This window comes from Megascapheus bottae, chromosome 2 (genome assembly GCF_031878675.1).
Source record: "Megascapheus bottae isolate mThoBot1 chromosome 2, mThoBot2.hap1, whole genome shotgun sequence".
Classification (NCBI taxonomy): Eukaryota; Metazoa; Chordata; class Mammalia; order Rodentia; family Geomyidae; genus Megascapheus; species Megascapheus bottae.
In genome coordinates, this window is record NC_143510.1 from 89,212,597 (window position 1) to 89,231,864 (window position 19,268).

General features: G+C 55.2%; 1 protein-coding gene across 1 annotated transcript; it reads right to left on the reverse strand.

The window, feature by feature from the left end:
* Positions 1-7,924: 7,924 nt before the first annotated feature.
* On the reverse strand, positions 7,925-17,995 carry Il2rb (interleukin 2 receptor subunit beta). The gene is made up of 9 exons (XM_090357998.1): positions 17,908-17,995; positions 17,530-17,644; positions 16,582-16,660; positions 14,919-15,024; positions 13,420-13,568; positions 12,467-12,638; positions 11,957-12,056; positions 10,813-10,882; positions 7,925-9,076 (listed from the first exon to the last, which is right to left on the reverse strand). Exons 1-9 carry the CDS (start codon positions 17,993-17,995, stop codon positions 8,336-8,338), a joined length of 1,620 nt encoding a protein of 539 aa, XP_090214124.1. The 3' UTR covers positions 7,925-8,335.
* Positions 17,996-19,268: the final 1,273 nt, after the last annotated feature.

Sequence of the window (19,268 nt, forward strand, 5' to 3'; positions counted from 1 at the left end):
TCTCCACCCCCTGGGCACCCTACGGCTGGCAGGCAGGTGCGGGAGACCTGAGCTCTCCCCTGGGGACTGTTGCCTGGTGACACTCCTGCCTGGTAACAGCCCCTGGTCCCCAAGAGTGGGAGAGGGGGCAGTGGAGAATTGCGGGTGCAGAGGCCCATGCAGGTGAAGGCAGGGGTGTGTGTTGGTCTGCTGACCTGCACAGGTGAGAGCAGAGGAGCCAGCGGGCAAAGAGAGAGGAAGTAGGAGGGCTGTGGGGTATCTGTTTAGGGATTCTTTTGTGTGGGGGGGGTCATGGGGCTTGAACTCTGGGCCTGGGCACTGTCCCTGAGCTCTTCAGCTCAAGACTAGCACCCTACCCCCTGAGCCACAGCGCCACTTCCTGTTTTCTAGTGGTTAGTTGGAGATAAGAGTCTCACAGTCTTCAGTGCCTGGGCTGGTTTTAAACCGTGATCCTCAGATCTCAGCCTCCTGAGTAGCCAAGATTATAGGTGTGAGCCACCGCTCCCGGTTTAGGGATTCTTTTTTTTTTTTGCCAGTCCTGGGCTTGAGCTCAGGCCCTGAGCACTGTCCTTGGACTTTCTCAAGGTGAGCACTCTACCATTGAGCCTCAGCACCACTTCTGCCATTTTTTTCTATGTATGTGGTACAGAGGAATCGAACCCAGGTCTTCATGCATCTAGGCAAGCACTCTACCACTAGGCCAAACTCCCAGCCCCTAGGGATTCTCTTATTGCTAAATTATTCTAAAGGGTCCAGCTGTGTGGATGGGGCCCCTAGGGCATACCTGACCTAAGGCAGCACAGACCTGTGGGGGCCCCAGGAAGAATCGGCTTCACACGGCTCCAATGTGGACATGACAGAATTTTGCTGGCGTGGGTTATGAAATGTATGGTTTAAATGACTTCCACGTGCACATCTGTAGTTTCAGTGGCCTGCTAAAGAATTTAGTTACAAGTGGGATTCGGAGACCCTGCTGGAAAGATGGTGGAGGTGAGCGTGCCCGGCTGTGGGGGGCACTGGGGCTTCCTGCCAGCACGCAGGCCGAGGGGGAGGGGCTCCCATCCCACCAGTGTGTGACCTGCAGCCCAAGTACAGGGTACCCTAAGTCCCAGAGACTGTAGGCACATGGGTCTTGGGGTCCGTGTGAGTTGTGTGAGTACACTCTGTGCTGTGGGAATGTATGCATGTGCAGATGAGGTAATGTATGTTGGGGACATTGACAGATTTATGCATGCATGTATTGCGTATGTGTGTAACAGTGAGGGGGTGCACAATATTCTGGGGGTGGGGGCTTGTATGCCGTATGAGGTATGTGTGCAGGGTGCAATATGCAGTGTGAGGTGTGTGCAGTGTGAGGGGTATGTGCAGTGTAAAGTATGCAGTGAGATGTGTGCAGTGTGAGGTGTATATGCAGTGTGAGGCATGCAGTGTGGTGTGTGCAGTGTGAGTGTGTGCAGTGTGACCTGTACATGGTGTGTGGCAGGGTGGGGTGGTCCTGTGTGCAGTGGTCTGGCTGAGTGACCTGCTCACACCTCCTCTGTGGAGGTGGGGGTTGCTCGTGCCCTTGCCCTTTGCCTCCTGGAAATCCAGGCTTCTCTCAGCTTTCATCCCTGCCTATCCATTGCAGGGCCCAAGCTGCTCCCACGTCCTAGAAGAGGCGGGTACAAATCCAGCCCTGGGATCCCCCAGGGCTGGGGGGAGCGTCTTCACCCCATCATCTGTATGTCCTGCACCCCAAACCAAGCAGTTCTCCCCTTCCTTGGGACCCCTGGCCTGACTTTCCAGACCCTTTCCATTAAAGAGCTTGGGGAGAGCAGGGGCCCCATGTGTTCTGGGGCCCAGACGCTCCGACCCCACTTCCCTGCCCTTTGAAGGCGTGGTGAAGTGCGCAGGCCAGCAGCTGGACAGCCTGAAAGCCAGCCTTGCACAATCAGCGCCCTCTGTCCCCAGCAGCCACCGGCCAGGATTGGCTTGGCCCGGGGGAGTGGCAGGCCTGCAGGGAGGGCAGGGCCTGGCCGGGGAGTGACCATAGGTTCCAAATGCTATCCTCAGAGCTCAGAGAGCTGCAATGCAAGGTGAGTGATAAAGCTGGGCTCTCAAGAGCAGAAGGATGCTGGGTGACCCTTCAGCCAATGCGACTGGTGTCCTTATAAGGACGGGGTGTGGGAGACAGGGCTCCCGCACACGGGAAGAGCACCTGAGAAGATGGGGGTGAGGACCAGTGCTGCTCTCACAAGCAAAGGCAAGCTGCAGGTAGCCAGCGATTGCTAGACACCTGGACGCGGCCCCCTACCCACTCCTTGGCCTTGAACTTCCAGCCTGCAGCTGTGGGAGGCAGAACTGAAGCCCTGCCGGTGCCATCTCAGCAGCCTTAGCAAACCCTTCCTCCCCTCCTCCCCCTCCCCACACAAGCTGCCCAGCAGACTGGCTTAGCAAGAGCAGAGCTGGAAAGAAGAGGAAGCCCTTCCTTGCATCCCTTACCCCATCTTACAGAGGAGGAGACAAAGGCTCAAGAGGCTAAGCCTAAGTTGGAGTCCAGCCCTGGTCCAAACACCGTGACCAACACAGTAAAGAACCTCCCAAAAGCCACCGAGACGCTGGCACCTGTAATCCTAGCTACTTAGGAGGCTAGGATCTGAGGATCGTGGATGGAAGCCAACCCAGAAAGACACATCGGAGAGGCTCTGATCTCCAAATAACAACCAAAAAGCCTGAACTGGAGGTGTGACTCAAGTGGTAAAGCTCCAGCCTTGAGCAAAAAAATGTAAGGCCCTGAGTTCAAGCCCCCCAATACTGGCACACACAAAAAGCCAGTCGTAAGTCAGCTGTCACACCTGCCGCTCCTGGGCCATGTCCCCACAGCCAAGTCTTCTAAGTCCTTTACATGTATTTAAGCCTTTCCTGCTGTCCTCCCCCTAAGGATGGGGAAACAGAGGCAGCATGGCAGCTTAGGCATTGCCCACAGTTATCACAGCTGTAGCTTCCAGGTTGAGAGCTGGAGACACTGCCCCAGGGTGGTTCAAGAACCATTTCAACCAATGGCTTCCCAAACTTACCAGACTGTGGCTTATTAGCCCCTTAGTAAGCACTATGCCAGCTGCTTTACCCCCCCCCCGCCATGGCACCCTGGCTTCCTGGAATCAGACGGCTGACTACCCACAGTCTGCACCCCACACAGCTCAGGCTTCCTGCCTTGCTTTGGCAAGCCCTGCCCCCAACCAGGTGATGGAAAGGCCCACAAGTGTGTGCTCACGTCATAACCGGGTGTCGGAAAATGTCAGCCAAGGGGATGCCCCAGGGCTGTCCCTAGCCCTGGCTGGGTGCTGAGGAAGAGCTGGAGCTAAACAGACGCCCCTCCCCCTCTACCGAACTCCCTAGGGCCAGGAACTCAACCCCATCCTCTTGGGATGTCCTGTCCTCAGAACCCCATCATTCCCATCTCTCTAGGTCATAGTGAGATTGTGGGAGAGATTAGATGTATCGTGCTTTAAAGTTAATGAGTGCCATGGATCCCGAGTTCAAATCCTTATTTCACTGTGTTCTAGGTCTGTGGCCTTGGGACAGTCACACAACCACTCTGAGCAACACTGAGAAGAGGGGCTCCCTTGGGGCCCTGCACTGCCGAGGGGACTGTTAAGAACCAGTTGACCCGCAGCACCACTTCTGCCTTTTTCTGAGTGGTTTGTTGGAGATAAGACTCTCACGACCATTCCTGCCCAGCTGGCTTTGAACTGCGCTTCTCAGATCTCAGCCTCCTGAGTAGCCAGGATTCCAGGCCTGAGTCACCAGTGCCTCGCTCCGACTCTTCCCGCCCCCCAGTTTTATTATTGTTACCAAGGCGATCTACAGAGGTGTCACAATTATATAAGTCAGGCAATGAGTGAATTTCTTTGTGAAGAATGTCCCCCCTTACCCCCCCCCTTTTCATTCTCAACATAGTGGGCGAACTCCCAAGTCTTGAATCGCGCAGTCCCAGGCTTGTTCCATGTTCCCAGAGCCCTCTAGAAACCCAGGCCTCCATGCCTAGGAGTGCACGGAAAACCATCCAGCCTGACTCCCCAACCCATCCACAGGACCCCCTTAGGCACAGGAGCAGCTTCCAGGGTCCCTGGACAATGACAATAAGGACAGGAGTCCAGCCTCTTTCCAGGGCACAACAGAGTGTCACTTGGGGCTAAGCAAGGGGAGATGTCACCACTGGTGGCCCTTAGCAAGATCCACCCCAAGCTGGGTTCTGGCAGCGCATACTTTCAATCCCAGCCATTCACCAGGCTCAAGTAGGAAGTTCTCAAGTTCAAAGGTAGCTTGGGCAAGGTTGTCAGATCCTGTCTCAACGTAATTGCTTTTTAAAATTGGGGTATTGCTCAGTTGTAGAACAATTTGCTTAGCATGTTCTAAACCTACCTTGGCCCAGAGGAAGGAAGGTCTGAGGGGCAGGGGTGAGGCCAGGGAGGAGGCAGAGGGGGAGGACTAGGCCAGAACCACCTCTCCTGACCCACCAGTACTGCCCTCGCCCTGGCCCAGCCCGACCACAGTCAGCTCACCACCCCACACGCTTCTCTCCACTCCCACAAACAATGGCCAGACATGGCTTTGTGGGAGGTGACAGTTGGGAGGCGCTGGGGGAGAGACAGAGAGAGAGGGAAAAGATGACAGTGTCCAAAAAGAAACATACTCTTCACCTCACTACTTGACTTATGCAGCTGTCACCATTCTGGATCTCACCTTCCTACTAACAATTTAAACCATTAAAATGTGTTTCTTGATCCTTTTATTTGGATGATTGTTTGCTTCCAGATAACTGGGCCACCCACAGTGGGAACAGCGATGGGGTGGGGGGAGATGAAGGAGCAAATCCAGCTTATCAAAAGGAAATGTGAGGCTGGGAGCGTGGTCTAGAGGTAGAGTGCTTGCCTAGCATGCACAAAGACCCGGGTTCGATTCCTCGGTACCACATACATAGAAAAAGGGGGAAGTGGTGCTGTGGCCTAAGTGCTGGAGTTCTAGCCTTAAGAAAGCCCAAGGACAGTGTTCAGGCCATGATTTGAAGCTCCAGTTGGAAAAAAAAAGGTCCCAAGGTTATGGACATGGTCTTGGAGATATAAACATAACTACACAGACATAAAAATATATGATGGGGGGCCGGGAGTTTGGCCTAGTGGTAGAGTGCTTGCCTAGCATGCACAAAGACCTGGGTTTGATTCCTCGGTACCACATACATAGAAAAAAGCCAGAAGTGGTACTGTGGCTCAAGTGGTAGAGCTCTAGTTTTGAGGAAAAACCCAAGGAACAGTGCTCAGGCCCTGAGCCCAAGCCAATGACTGCCATATATATGTATATATATATATACAGAATATATAGTCTATAGACATAATGTTATTTAGATTGGTATGTATCTATGATATCAAACCCTCAGCCTAATTTTAATTATGTTCTAAAATCTATGTGCCAGTGATTGTATATAGAGAATCCCTTCTTGAATACTTGTTTGCTAAACATGACATTTGAAATCAACGTTAATAAAAATCTTTAAGAAAAAAAAAGGAAATGTGAGGGGCTGGTATCTTGCTTTCCTTGGAGCCCAGATCTGCCAACCCCCCAACCCCCACTCCCTGCTGTGCACTTGGTGGGTCTCCAGGGCCCAGGTGCCTGGTGCCCAGCTGGCATGGCTTATCTCACCTGCAATCTGACCCAGGTGGGCCTATTTCTCTGTCACTCTCATACCCCTGCCAGATGCTCCCTCCTGTCCCCTCTCCAGAGGCCCCTGACATCACACAGTGGCTGCAGGTCCATGGCTCCATCTATGCACTCAGCCCCAGCTCAGGTCTCTGACTAGGTTGGGGGTATCAGGGAAGCCTCCCTCCCTGCACATCGAACTCCTTTCACCTTCCCAGATGCATCATCTCAGCCTTCGCTTTCCCTGCCTGGAAAGTAAGTCCAGGGAAGGAGAGAAGAGCTCTTTTTGTGTAAGGAACCTAAGACATTATGTGTCCCAGCCAGGTCACCAAATGCCAGCTCTTATCTGTTAGGGCTTGCCTCTGGCATAGTATCGAAAACATAGCTATATCAAGGGACCACACAAAGGAAGGCTCTGATCAAACAGCAAGAAATATCGACCACAAATGCAGGTAATTGCATCTGGTTCATCATTCATAGATAGAGAGATGGTAGATAGATAGATAGACAGAAATACAGATAGATAGATAGATAGATAGATAGATAGATAGATAGATAGATAGATAGATAGTAGATAGATAGAAATAGAGATAGACAGACAGACTAGAGATGGGTGAAGACAATAGATGTAGAAGATGGATGGATGGATGAATAGATGAATATACAGGTGATAAATGGACACATAGATGATTGATAGGTGGATAGATGGATGGACAGATGGAATGGATAATGGACAGACAGGATAGATAGATAGATGGACAGGATGGCCGATGGATGGATGGGTATTGCAGAATGCTAATAATGATCAAGGGTGGTAATTCTCCAAGCCCACACATGGGATGCATGGTACAGATGTTCTGCTGTGTCACAGAAGAGGAGCAAATGAGTCCTGTCAGTGGAAAAGGTGTCACCACGCTCTTGCTTTCTCTCAGGAGGGAGTTTCTGTTCGACACTCCCAACACTTGCCAATCTCTCCTCTAGACTGACACCGTAGATTCCTAACTGGCAGTGCTCTGAAACATTGCTTTATTTTATTTTGTTCTCATTCAGTGCTGGGGCCTCATGCACGCTCGGCAAGCTCTCTACCACTGAGCCACACGATCTCAGTACAAACATTTTATTTTATTTTTTGTACTTAAAAATCGGTTTTCCATTTACAGAAGCAGTACAAAGATTATTCTTTGTATTTAAACAAAAAGGTGAACTGGTTTAGAAGAGAAAAAAAAAGGACAAGATGGTATCCAGTGATCATTAAATAGATGGCTGATAATTCAACAAGGACTTAAAAACTGCAATCTTCCCAAGTAATCGTCAAGGTCAAGGAGGCAAATGCTACTTCAATTTGGGAATAAGAGTGCTAAATTCAGAGAGGTTTGGTGCACTGCCTCAAGACAATGGCAAAGGAAGTGGACACTGAGCTCAAAGCACCCTTGGGACCTAGGACACATAGCTTGTCTGGCATAAGGTGGGAGGTGAGACTGACCTACAATTGAACTTTTGCCACAGTAAAGACCCAGGACCCATAGAACCTCAGGAAAGGGATTTATTCTGGACATGAGTTCACCTTGCTGGCAGTGGGACTTTCTGCCCAGCCTCTCTGCAGGTGCAGCTCAACCTTCTCCCTCTTCCTTAGGAGCCTCCGCTGCCAAGGGCACCATCCCAGGACCCTGCTCTGACCCTCAGCTCAACTGCAGAATAATGAAACAATCGGATTGGCTAGATCAGGCCTGGCCTGCCTTTGTGATTGGACAGGACTTCTGTTCCAAGCTTCCTCAGAAGCTGCTGGTCAGATTCCCAATCATCTGCGACCACGGCCTAGAAGTGGAGGCCCAGCAGCCATGGGATTAGACGGCTGTTCCTCTTCCCTGCTCTCCAGGTGCAAACGGTGGTCACTGGCAAGCCCAGGCCAGCTGGTACCAAACACTTCATTAATTCACCCAGGGAGCAGGGTGGGTGCTGGTGCCACGTTCCTGAGCAGTGAACAGTGAGACCCCGGTTCTTATGGAGGCCCTCATTGCAGAGCACAGCCCCCCACGGCAGAAGGGGTGGCATGCCATGCAGTGACTGCCAACCCCAGCATCACAGGCCACTCTGGGGGCTGCTTGGACCTAAGGTCTATTTGCAGCATGTCTCTAAGGAAGATCCGCCAGAGCTCTTCCGCCTGGAATTGCTGTCCACGGCTGCGCCAAGCAGTCTGAGGTCGGGATGAATCCATGAGAGCAGGAAGGTGGTTTCTTTTGCTCTGTAACCCCAGGAGTGTCCTTCCTCCCTTCCACACCAGTACTGGGGCTGGGGAGGAGGAGGAGCCGAGGCGCTGTCCCTGAGCTTTCCACTCAAGGTTGGCGCTCTACCACTTGAGCCACAGTTCCAATTCTGGCTTTTGGGTAGTTCCTTGGAGCTGAGTGTCTTACAGACTATCCTAGGCTGGCTTCTGACTGCAGTCCTCAGGTCTCAGTCTCCTGAGTAGCTAGGATTATAAGCTTCATTGGACTGGGTAATTAGAGAGAAAGAAAGAGGGGTCTGCCCCCTCCAGACGCCCATGGACCCCCCCCGAGCAGCAAGTGGTGTCTGGCAGTGGACGGCTGACTGGAGGGCCAGGAGGGGGCTCTGAGTGAGCCTGCCCAGGGCAGCGCCGCCTCCTCCTCAGTCTCAGCCCCACCTATACCAGGTGAGCAGGGTCCTGAGCCTGGAGTTCTTGGAGGGACAGATAGGCATCAGTGTTCAAGGCGAGGCCAGCGGCAGGGGCCCCGCTCTGGTGTTGACCCGGAGGGCTGGTGTGGGGGGAGCCGGTCCCCTCCCCAGGGCTGGAAGCAGGGATCTCCTCCCCAGCCTCAGCCAGCGCCAGCTCTTTGAGTGACTGAAGAGCCGGTAGTGGGGAGACTGCTGGGGTGGGAGGCCCTGGGGGCTGGGGTTCCCCCTCTTGGGGGTTCGCCTCCTGCTGGCTGGAAGACAGCCTCGCTTTGCTGCTCCCGCTGCCCCCAAGGGCAGTGTGTGGAGGGCCTGGGCTGCCCAGGACACTGGGGGAGAAGAGGAGCAGGTCGTCTCCTGGGGGGAAGGTGCAGTAGGCATGCTCGTCCCCGAGCCCGGGGGTCAGGGGCAGGCCGGGAGGCCCCGGGGGCGGCTCCTCAGGCTCCGCCTCCACACAGGGGTCGTAGGTGAAGTACACTTGGCATGCCTCGATCTCCAGGGCGTCAGGGAGTTGGAAGAAGAAGTAGCCCTGGTTGGTGAAGCAGCTGGTCTGGGAGTGGCTGCTGGGCGAAGGCGAGGACACCTTGTTTTGCCGCAGGAGCAGCAGCTGTGTGGCCTTGGCGTCCCGGTCCAGCACCTCCAGCGGGGAGATCTCTGGGGCCAGGCCAGCAGGGCTGAAGGACGACGCCGGGTAAGGTGAGGATAGCCATTTCTGCAGAGAAAGGAAGGGAGGGTGGATTGCTCTGTGGCCGTCCTCCTTCCTCCACAGCTCCTCCCTCCTCCTCCTCCTCCTCCTCCCCCTCCTCCTCCTCCTCCTCCTCCTCCTCCACCTTCCCTTTCCCAGGTGTCTCTGCCAGGAAGATTCCCTCCCTCCTTCCTGGCTGCCAGCCCAGGCATGTGCCCAGTGGCCACAGGGCACTAGCATGGGCCCTCCTGGCTTGCCATGTCCAGGGCAGGCTTAGCACAGTGCTTCTAGGAGCTGTCTCCTTGCAGCCCCTCTCACTGGCATCCATTGCCAAGAAAGTGATGGAAACAGACAAACAACAACAGCAACAACAACCATGGAGCTGAAGGCCTGGTACCAAGAATTCTCACCCGTAATCCTAGTGACTCAGGAGGCTGAGATCTGAGGATCCAGCCCAAGAAGGAAAATCCATGAGATTCTATTTTTTTTTTTTGCCAGTCATGGGACTTGAACTCAGGGCCTGGGCACCATCTTTGGACATTTTTTTTTTTTTTTGCTCAAGGCTATTGCCCTGCCACTTGAGCCACAGCAACACTCCCGGCCATGTATGTGGTACCAGGAAATCGAACTCAGGGCTTCATGCGTGCTAGGCAAGTACTCTACCACTGGGCCAAACTCCCAGCCCAAAGTCCATGAGATTCTTAACTCCCAACCTACCAGCAAAAAAGCCAGAAAGGCTGAGTCTGGTGGCTCACACCCATAATGCCACTGCATCTGCTCAGGAGGGTGTAGGTGAGAGGATGACAGCGACCAGTCCTCATAGTTTTATATATCACAGATCCCACCGCATGCCGGGTGTGGTGACATGCTCTTGGTATCCCAGATGGTTCAGAGGTATAGACAGGGAAGTGGGGATCATGCAAAAATGTGAGACCCTATCTGAAAACATAACTAGAACCAAACTAGGCTGGGCACGTGCCTGAAGTGATAAAGAACCTGCCTAAGAAGCATAAAGCCCGAATTCACACACAACAATAAATACCACAAATCAATATAAGTTAAATAAAAGGGTATCCTAAGCGACAGACGCTCCATTTTAGAGCAGTTTTCCCATGATTCCATAAGCGTCCTGCTGGACTATGGCCGTTGTGTCCAGGTTGGCAGCGCTGCCCAATGTTGAGGCCCTGCGGGAGGCCTGGGGGCCGGAGCAGTGTAGCATCTGCCACCTCTGAGAACGTCTAGCCTGCCTGAGGCTACCCCAGCTGGCCTTGAACCTGGATCCTCAGATTTCAACCTCCCAGGGAGCTAGGATTACAGGTGTGAGCACGGGCATCGGGTGAGATTGAGGTTGGGACCAGAAGGATGAAGGCCTTGGCGCTGGCCGTGCTGAGCATGGAGCCTGCCAAGAATCCTCGCAAGACACCACGGTGACCCGTGAGAGGTCCCCGCGTGCTTGCCCTGCTCCGGGCAGCGTTCCCAGGACCACATGCAGAAATGCCCCCTCCCCCCCATCATACAGACAGGAAAACGGAGGACATGGAGGTTCTATAACATGTCCAAGGCCACCTAGCGGAGACGTGGCTGAGCTGGATTCAAGCCCAGGCTGTGTGGCTCAGGAGCCATTCAGGGACAGCCACACAGCCAGAGGCGGCTCGCTGTGACTCCCTCTCACTGGGCACAACAGCCATTGTCACGGAGCATCTCTGCATTCTGGGCAGGTCTCAGGCTGCCTGCTGCCCCTCCCTGGCCACCCCAGTTCCTACCTGGACATCCTCGTGCTGGGAGAAGAACTTGGAGGGATCTGGGGTATGGCTCCTCAACTCTGTCTTCAGCCTGGCCAGGGGAGAGGGAGAGACCAGGGGTGAGAACCAAGATGGGGAAGAAGGGGTGCAGTGTCCTGGGGTTAACCCCACGGCCCTGAGGGGGGCATAGGCCTGACCAGGGCCATTTCTTTGTTCAAAAATGTAGACTGAGCCTGGTGTGGTGGCTCACGCCTGTAATCCTAGATACGCAGGAGGCTGAGATCTGAGGATCAAGGTTCAAAGCCAGCCCAGGCACAAAAGAACCTGAGACTCATCTCCAATTTACCTCTAGAAAACGTGAAGTGACTCAAGGGTAGGGTGGTAGCCTTGAGCTGAAGAACTCAGGGACAACGCCCAGGCTGAGTTCAAGTCCCATGACCCACAAAAATAAACATGTAGACTGAGCACTTGCTGAAGGAGTACTCACTAAGGGGACATTCACTGAGGGAGCACTCTCTGAGGGAGCACTCAGTGGTGGAGCACTCGCCGAGGGGAGCACTCACTGAGGTACACATGAAGGAGGGTGGGAGGGGCTTTTCAGTCTGTAGATTGAGGGACTGCCCGCAACAGGTGAAGGGTGCCTGGCCCCTTGAGGGGAAAGGCGGATGAGGCATCACTCAGAACCCCTGCACTGGATGCAGGCTGTGTGACCTTAGAGAGGTGGACCACCCTCTCTGGTCCCACCCGGCATCAGGTAAAAGTGCTCTGGCACGGAGGAAAGGCACAGAGGTGGCGCAGATGGACCGGTGTGGGTGACAAGGTCCCATCTGTCCCCTTGGGAGAAGCAGGGCAGAGTCCACAGGGACCTGAGTCTCCAGAGTAGAATGCAAGTCTCACGGCTCAGCCCTCCCCAAGGCGTGGCTCAAATGGTAGAGCTCCTTGCTAACTAGAGGACCTGAGTTCAAATCCCAGAGCTTCCCAAAAGAAAAAAGATGTACCTAGCCCAGTACGGGCAGATCCAGGAGGAGCTAAGAACGCGAGTCCACCTGTGGGGTGGCTCATGGGCCAGGCCGGGTGCTTGGGCTGGCAGAGGACCCCCAGAGAGCCACCTAGGAGGGGGTGCGTGGTAAATGGGGGCTGGGTGAAGGGGCAAGGATTTGCTCACCATGGCCCAAGGTTCCGGCAGTTGGCCAGGAAGTAGACAGAGATGGAGAAACCCAGAAGGCCGCCAAAGGTCAGGATGGCACTGATCCAGGGTGCCAGGGCTGGTCGGGGTGGAGGGGAAGGAGGGAATATGAGACATGAGTCCTGGCCAGCCCTGTCCCTGCAGCCCTGCCCTTCTGGGTCCCTGACGCCCCCACAACATGTGCCAGGAGCTGGCTGGGATCCTCTGCAAGCCTGCCGGCCATGGCACTGAAGATGAGCTCCACTGACCATGCCTGGCTCCTCCCAGGGGCTTCAACAAGGCATGTGACACAAAGGGGGACAGGCTTTCACATCCCTCAGCTGGACCTGTGGTGCCAAAGCCTGTAGAGAAGGCCTGGCCTGTGGGGACCAGGAGTCTGGGGGAATGTGGAAACCCCCCTGCCTCCCCTGCTGGCTCTCAGGTACCCCAGGTGAGCTGGAAGGGTGGATGAAAGGCTCCCAGCCCCCAGCCCAGCCCTCCCCTGCTTACCAGTGTGCTCAGGTTTTGTGCGGAAGGCCAGGGCCTGGCTCCAGGGGCTCCAGATGGTGTGTGTTCCCCGCTGGGGCCTGACCCGCACTTGAAGCTCATACTTGGTGTCTGGGGTGAGTGTCTCCAGGACCATCCACTGTTGGCTCTGCTTCAGGCTCAGCACAGAGCTGCCCTGGGGCACAGACAGGGGGCTGAGCAGTGCCCCACTGGACCCTCAACCGTCCATCTCCATGACTACCTAGCCCCTTCCCCCGCTGACCCCGGTTGCTTTCCGGTTGGCTGGGCCGTTCCAGGCCTGGCAGTGACTCCCTGCTAGCCTCCAGCACCCATAAGTCCACAGAACATCCGAGTGCCAGGTAGCCCTTCAGTCTGCCCAGGGCTCTGGTCTACACCGACCTATGGCATGTGATCTCCTGTTGGCATGTCTGACCCTGTGTGAGTTCCTGATTGTATGTAGGAAGCCGGGCAGCCTCCCGTTCTTCCACGCCCTTCCCAGTGTCCAGCACATAGTAGGTACTTCCAAGCACAGAGTAAGCACTTAGGAGCCAGAAACGTATAATGGGTATTCCTGAGGAGCACATAGTAGGTCCTTATGAGCACATAGTAGGGACTCAGGAGCATGTAGTAGCTACTTAAGAGCCAGAAACACACAGCAGGTACTCAGGAAATAGGTGCTGAGTGATCCAGCAAATAAAAGAGTGAGTAGGTAAATAGAGCTCCCAGGCAAGCAGCAGTCCTCATGATTTTATGAACCCTGCCCTGGATTCCATCTGGAACCTGCCACCAACTGCAGCCGAGCTATGTAGCGGGCTGGGCAGAACCGGGCAGGACAGGGTGGGCCAGAGTGACCTAGCCGCCCTGCCACTGCCATCTTGGGCTGATGGGACTTGGTTGTGATGTTAGGGGACACAGCCTGGGGACAAGTTCCCACCTTGGGAGGGGAGGCCACTCACCTCCCAGCTGTGGGCTGGAGACCGCTTCCGGACCTCAAACTCTAAGTCTTGCTGGATGTAGTGTGAGACCTGAGAGACACGCCAGGTGACGTTGCACGTGCGGCTCTCCATGTGGCTGATCTGGAGGGCATCAGGGGCCTTCAGGCGAACTGCAGAGAGGAGGGAGAGCCGGCAGGTGCCCAGATCACAGACGGCGCCTTGTCCCGTCCCTTCCGGCATCAGCTCCCCCCAGACTGCACCCCCGGCCTGTCTCATGTGGGCCCCCATCCCATCCACTCTCTGGTCCCCACCTGCTCACTTCTCCCAGCCTCTCAGTCACCAGACTAAATATGCCTGCTTCTTTCCTTCCCTGTGCCCCTGCTAGCCCGGGTCACCAACAGGGACTTAGATACCTACGGGGTCCATGTGCTGGGATAGAAGGGGGCACAGGTTCACACACCTGCTTGATGAGCGGGCCTGGACGGCTGTGCCCTGCACCCAAACCAACCTCAGCATTTTGCATGAGTCCCCTCCCCTCACACCATCTTACCCAGGACTCGTCAGCAGTGGGTATTGCTGCATAAATATGCAGCTATAGGAAAAAGCATTGCTTTTATGGTTTTAATTCCTATGACTTATTTGTTCCGTGTGTGTGTGTGTGTGTGTATGTGTGTGTGTGTGTGTGTGTGTGTGTGTGTGTGTGTGTGTGTGTGTGTGTGTGTGTGTGTTGCCAGGATTGGAACCTAGGCAAGGCCCAGCCTGTGCAGCCTGCAATATTTTAAATGTGATGGTCAGTGCATTGTATGCTTCCATAAAACCCCTTGTTACCACCCTTCTATTATCATTATTATGTCTACCATCTATTATCCACAGATAACAATAATGAGCAAATGGTCACCAGCATTGACGACCTATCACGCAGCCCTTGTGTCTTGGCTCAGATCCCTTAAATAGCTCTGGCAACCCCACTATCCCCACTTAACAGATGGAGAAACTGAGTCTCTGATGAATTCAGTGGTCCGCCAGTCAGAGTACACCATCAAGGCTGCCACTGGAACCCTACCTGTTCCCCAGCAGTGGCCCCAAGGTCAGAGGGCCACTCAGTCATTCAACAACCCCAGAGTAGAGTAGCACATTCACTGGGCCTGGTGCTGGTGCTCAGAAAAGAGACATGGGGACAGACTTTCATTCACCATCTACAAGGGGGCCGGGGAAATCCCTGAGGACCTCCTAGAAGAGGTGACTCTTCCCTGGTCCTTGAAGGACGTGTAAGAATCTTCCAGCTGAGAAGAGCCTTCCAGACTGTGGGACTGGCGTGTGCAAGGGCTCAGAGGCGTGCCACAAGGCCTGCTCATGGGTTGGAGAATCAGCTATGGCTTGTGGCAGAAATATAGGGCCACAAGGGGAGGGTGCTACCGAGGCGAGCAGGCCTGAACTTGCCGAATGGAGAGGCATGGACAGGTTGCCAGAGAGTGGAATGTGCCACCCAGCCCTGTGCCAGCCCCAGGTTCCTCACTCACGATTGTCAAAGGGTCTGAAGTCCTGGGTGGCCATCACCTGCCAGCGCTGCCCTTCCCAGCACACCAGGCTGACGTTGACACGGTCCGCAGCTGTCAGCCTCTGGGACTACAAGACAGGAAGGGCAGGGATAGGAACTGCCAGTATGAGGGGTGGGCGGTGACCAGGGGTGACAGGAGGGGACAGGACAGAGAACAGTGCCTGACAAAGGGTGAGTAGTGGCTAACATTTTTACTTTATCTGCTACGACTCAACTATCGTGAACAACTGTCCTGCGAAGCAGCCACAGACAGCGTGGGACCCTCAAGACAGGGCCATCCCAATAAAACTTGACTGACACACACGGGCGACAGCTGCACTGGGCCCGCAGGTTTGCAGTCATTTTGCCACCCCTGCTCTAAAGGGGACGGGGCTGGTGTCTGGGGAGGAAGAGAGCTCCCCGCCCCCATCCCTTCCCCTCCCACCCTGTTTTTTCTAAAAGGAAATGGCTAGATACTCAGGGGCCTTGGGCAGAGGCCCGGATAGGAGTGGAGCTCGGAGCCTCCTGTTCCTGCCAGGAGACCTGCAGAAATCTGAACCTAGCCTCTCCCTGCTGGGCCAGAATTTGCTTCCTCTTCGGGCCCCAGGACCCTGCTTCAACTTTCTTAAGGCTGCTCTGGCGGCCAGATTCGCCCAGGAGATTATTGCATCTCCACAATTATTCTTTTTTTTTTTTTTTTTTTTTTTTTTGTGCCAGTCCTGGGCTTGAGCTCAGGGCCTGAGCACTGTCCTTGGATTTTCTCAAGGCTAGAGCTCTACCACTTGAGCCTCAGCACCACTTCCAGCTTTTTTCTATATATGTGGTACCGAGGAATCGAACCCGGGTCTTCATGCATGCTAGGCAAGCACTTTAACCACTAGGCCAAACTCCCGGCACCCACAATTATTCTTATGGTAAAATTGTTGCCCAAAATACAGTCAGGTGAGCTCTTGGGCTGTACAGGGCGCTCAGTGTAGACTGAGCTCTGCTTTCAGAGGCTGCACTGAGTGACCCCCACTTCCCACCCTGTGATCCTGGAGATTCTATGAAAGCTGACAAGGCCTGAAATATGGGGACCTGGGGGTCCCTTCCCCAACATCACAGTCTTGGAATGCTGGGTGACACCCCGTGAGGATGCAGCAGCCAGGGTCCTGTACAAGGCACCCTGGGTCATGGGGAGGAGTCCGGTCACCACAGCCCTGTGGCCACGCCCGGCTGTGTGACTTCCACAGGGCTCCCACCTCTCTGAACTCTTCCTTCCCTGGTTAGAAGCCAGCAGCGCTGGACTGGGTGAGATCCACCAGTGGGGGGCAGTGCAGGGTCCAGGAGGACTGTCAGGTGCCTGAATGCTCACCCCTCACAATAACCCTCCCCAGGAGTGCCCATCCTTCACAGAAGGGGAAACTGAGGCACCAATGTCTCCTCCCCTCATCCAGCTCATTTAAAGCTCTACCATTCCTGACCCCGGGGTCATAGCTGGGATTGTGGCCACAAATTGTGACTAGGAGGTGCTGTTTCGCCTTGTCCCCAAGGGAAGGAGGGGCAGCCCAACCTGGTGGCAGGGGCTCAGGCCTGAGTCCACCTGTGGGGGCCCTGAGGCCACGCCCACCTGACTTCCCACTCCCCTCCCCTGGGGCCCCACTCACATCTGGATCTCCAAGGATCAGGTTGCAAGCATAGGAAGTCATTGTCACTGGAAGCAGCTGGCAGGTCACATTCCAGGGCCTTTCCAAGTAAAGGAGGCTCCTTAGGGAGGGCGGAGGGCTCCAGGAGCCCAGAGCCCCCGGTCTGCCCCGGTCAGCAAGGCCTGGGGGACGCCCCTCTCCCATGCCATCAGAGCAGAGGACGTCTACCCCACCCTCCACACCCCAGCCTGGCATCCAGTACCCAGAGTGACCGAGGTCCTCAATACAGAGCCCCCCAAAGCTCCATGGGCTTAGGGTGACGTCTTAAGAGGACTGTGGATTCACCAGCCACCAGAAATAGAGTCAGAACTCACCTGGGCCCTCCATCTCCCTCTCTTCTCCTCACCCCTTCTGCCTGGGGTCAGACTCCTCTTCAGCCACTCCCTCCTGTCCCCAGACCCCCAGCCTCTCCCGCCCAGTTCCCACAGCTGCCCCAGGGGTCTTTTGAAATCAGTTTTTACTGAGAAAAGCTCGGGAAGGCCAGCGCTGGCAGCTCGTGCCTGTACTCCTAGCTACTCCACAGGCTGCGACCTGAGGATCGCCATTCAGAATCGGCCAGGCGGCAAAGTCCACGAGTTACATCTCCAAATGAATGACCCAAAACCAGAAGGAAAGGTGTCACTCAAAGTGGGTAGAGTGCCAGCCTTGAGCAAAGGGAAAACAAAATCAAAAAACGCCCAAGGCCAGAGGTGGGGAATGCCAGGGGAGTCTCGCCTTGGCCTAGCAACCTTGCAACCAGGCTCCCCCAACACCCTGTCCAGCTCATCTCCAGAATCCCCCAGGGACCGTAGGGGATGGACCAGCACCTGGTCCAGCTCTGGGGACCAAGAGGACAGGCACTTTGGCCCAGACCCTGTGAGGGTCAATCCCGGGAGGCTCTCAGGTCCCAGGTGACCGGGCGGCGCTCACCTTACGTCCGAGCGAGCATGGATGTGGCAGATGGTGGCTTGCACGCCATTCTCTGGGTTCCATGAGCAGGAGACATTGGCTCTGGAGTTGTAGAAGCATGTGAGCTGGGAACGGCCTGTGGACAAGGTGGGGCATGAGTGGAGGGCAGCCAGGTGCCCTTCACCCTGTGCCAGCGGGGGAGGTGAGCCACTGATGAGCAGATAGGAGGAGGACGCAGAGCCAACAGAGCCCGCGGGGGTCAGGGGTGGGGGGGGCTGCCTGGACCCCAGGCCTGTCACCCCTCCTCTTCTCATCTCCTGCTGGATGCCCTCAGAGAAGGTCTGGAGGTGCCCTGGCCTCCCCCAGGGACACACCTCTGTCCAGGGGTGGGGTCCTCACCCTTTGCTGCTGGAGGCTCCTGGGCCGTGGTCAGGGACAGGAGGAGCACGAGCAGAGACAGACACCAGGCTGGAGCTGGAGCCGCCATTACAGCTGCAGGGTGGAGCTGGGAGGGGAGACAGCAATGTGAACCTGTGCCCCAGGGCATGGCTCCACAGAGCCAATCAATCCGACTTCAGGGCCTTTGCACCTACCCGTCTGTCAATTCCATACGACTTACTCCCTTCCTTCATGGCTCTGCTCGGGTATTTCCTCCCTAGAGACTAGATAGAAAAACTCTGGCCCTGAACTTGAACCTCCATCACAGCACCGCTGTTTACAGCCTTGGATCCATCTCTACCCCCAGAGCTCAGGTTGTAGAACCTCCCTGGGTCTTAAAGTGCCAGCCTCTATGTCATGTGTTTTTCCTACAATAAAGTTTAATTTGTACATCGGGCGTAAGTGATGAGCATTATTCACCGTAGAGCAGTTCACCGATAGCAACGGAATATGACCAGCATTGTGCCTGTGGCTTTTCCTCTGCTAACGTGGTGTCCACTGGACTCGCCCTGCGGTGCCCTGGGGTGCCGTGGGGTGACATGAGCCTGGGTGGCGAGACTGAGGGAGGTGGTAGTGCGGGAGGCTTTCGTGGAAGGGCACGGGAGCCGCTAACAAACGGGAATGCCATGCATGTGTGGTGGATCTGCCACACACAGGGTTCATTCATTCCTTACTGATGTGGGGTTCAATCAGGACCCGACAGGAAGGCACAGACACCCCGAGAGCTTGAGGCGCTGCTCAGAACCACATGCAATTAAAATCCTGTGGCTTAGCTATATGCCAAGTTCCCTGTTCACCAGATGCCCTGGCTCCTGAAATGGAGAGAACTGGTGCAGCAAATAAGCGGACACGCACAAACACACACACACATACACACACACACGTGCGAGCACACACATATCCTGTGTACACAGTATGTACTGAGGCACATACATGCACACACATGTACATAATACCAGCAACACAGCGCGACCCACATGCACATCCTCCCCACAGGCACACACACATGAGCAGTGTTGCTGCACACAGACGTGGCACGTGTGCATCCATGCATGTGTGTGCACACTCCCTATGCACATCTGAGGGCACACGCACACACATGCCGTTGGCAAAGGGAAACCCAAGTTACTGAATAAACCAGAGAAGGACTTGTGGATAGAGAGAAGCCAGCCAGGGAGGAATGGAAGGAATGGTGAGGATGACGGGATGGGCTCTGCTCTGGGACAAGGAGCCCTCCGGGACCAACCCTGCTGCAGGGTGGGTCCCAGACCCGGGAAGCAGGAGGTTGGTTCTGGAAGTCAAATCTTCATTCCAGCAGTTAG

Excerpts from the sequence above, each read along its gene's own strand:
- Il2rb (XM_090357998.1), bottom strand. The coding sequence starts at position 17,995 with ATGGCGGCTCCAGCTCCAGCCTGGTGTCTGTCTCTGCTCGTGCTCCTC. Across the intron at positions 17,645-17,907 it reads GGAGCCTCCAGCAGCAAAGG|GCCGTTCCCAGCTCACATGC; the intron begins GTGAGGACCCCA and ends CCTTGTCCACAG. Across the intron at positions 15,025-16,581 it reads TGATCCTTGGAGATCCAGAT|TCCCAGAGGCTGACAGCTGC; the intron begins GTGAGTGGGGCC and ends CCTGTCTTGTAG.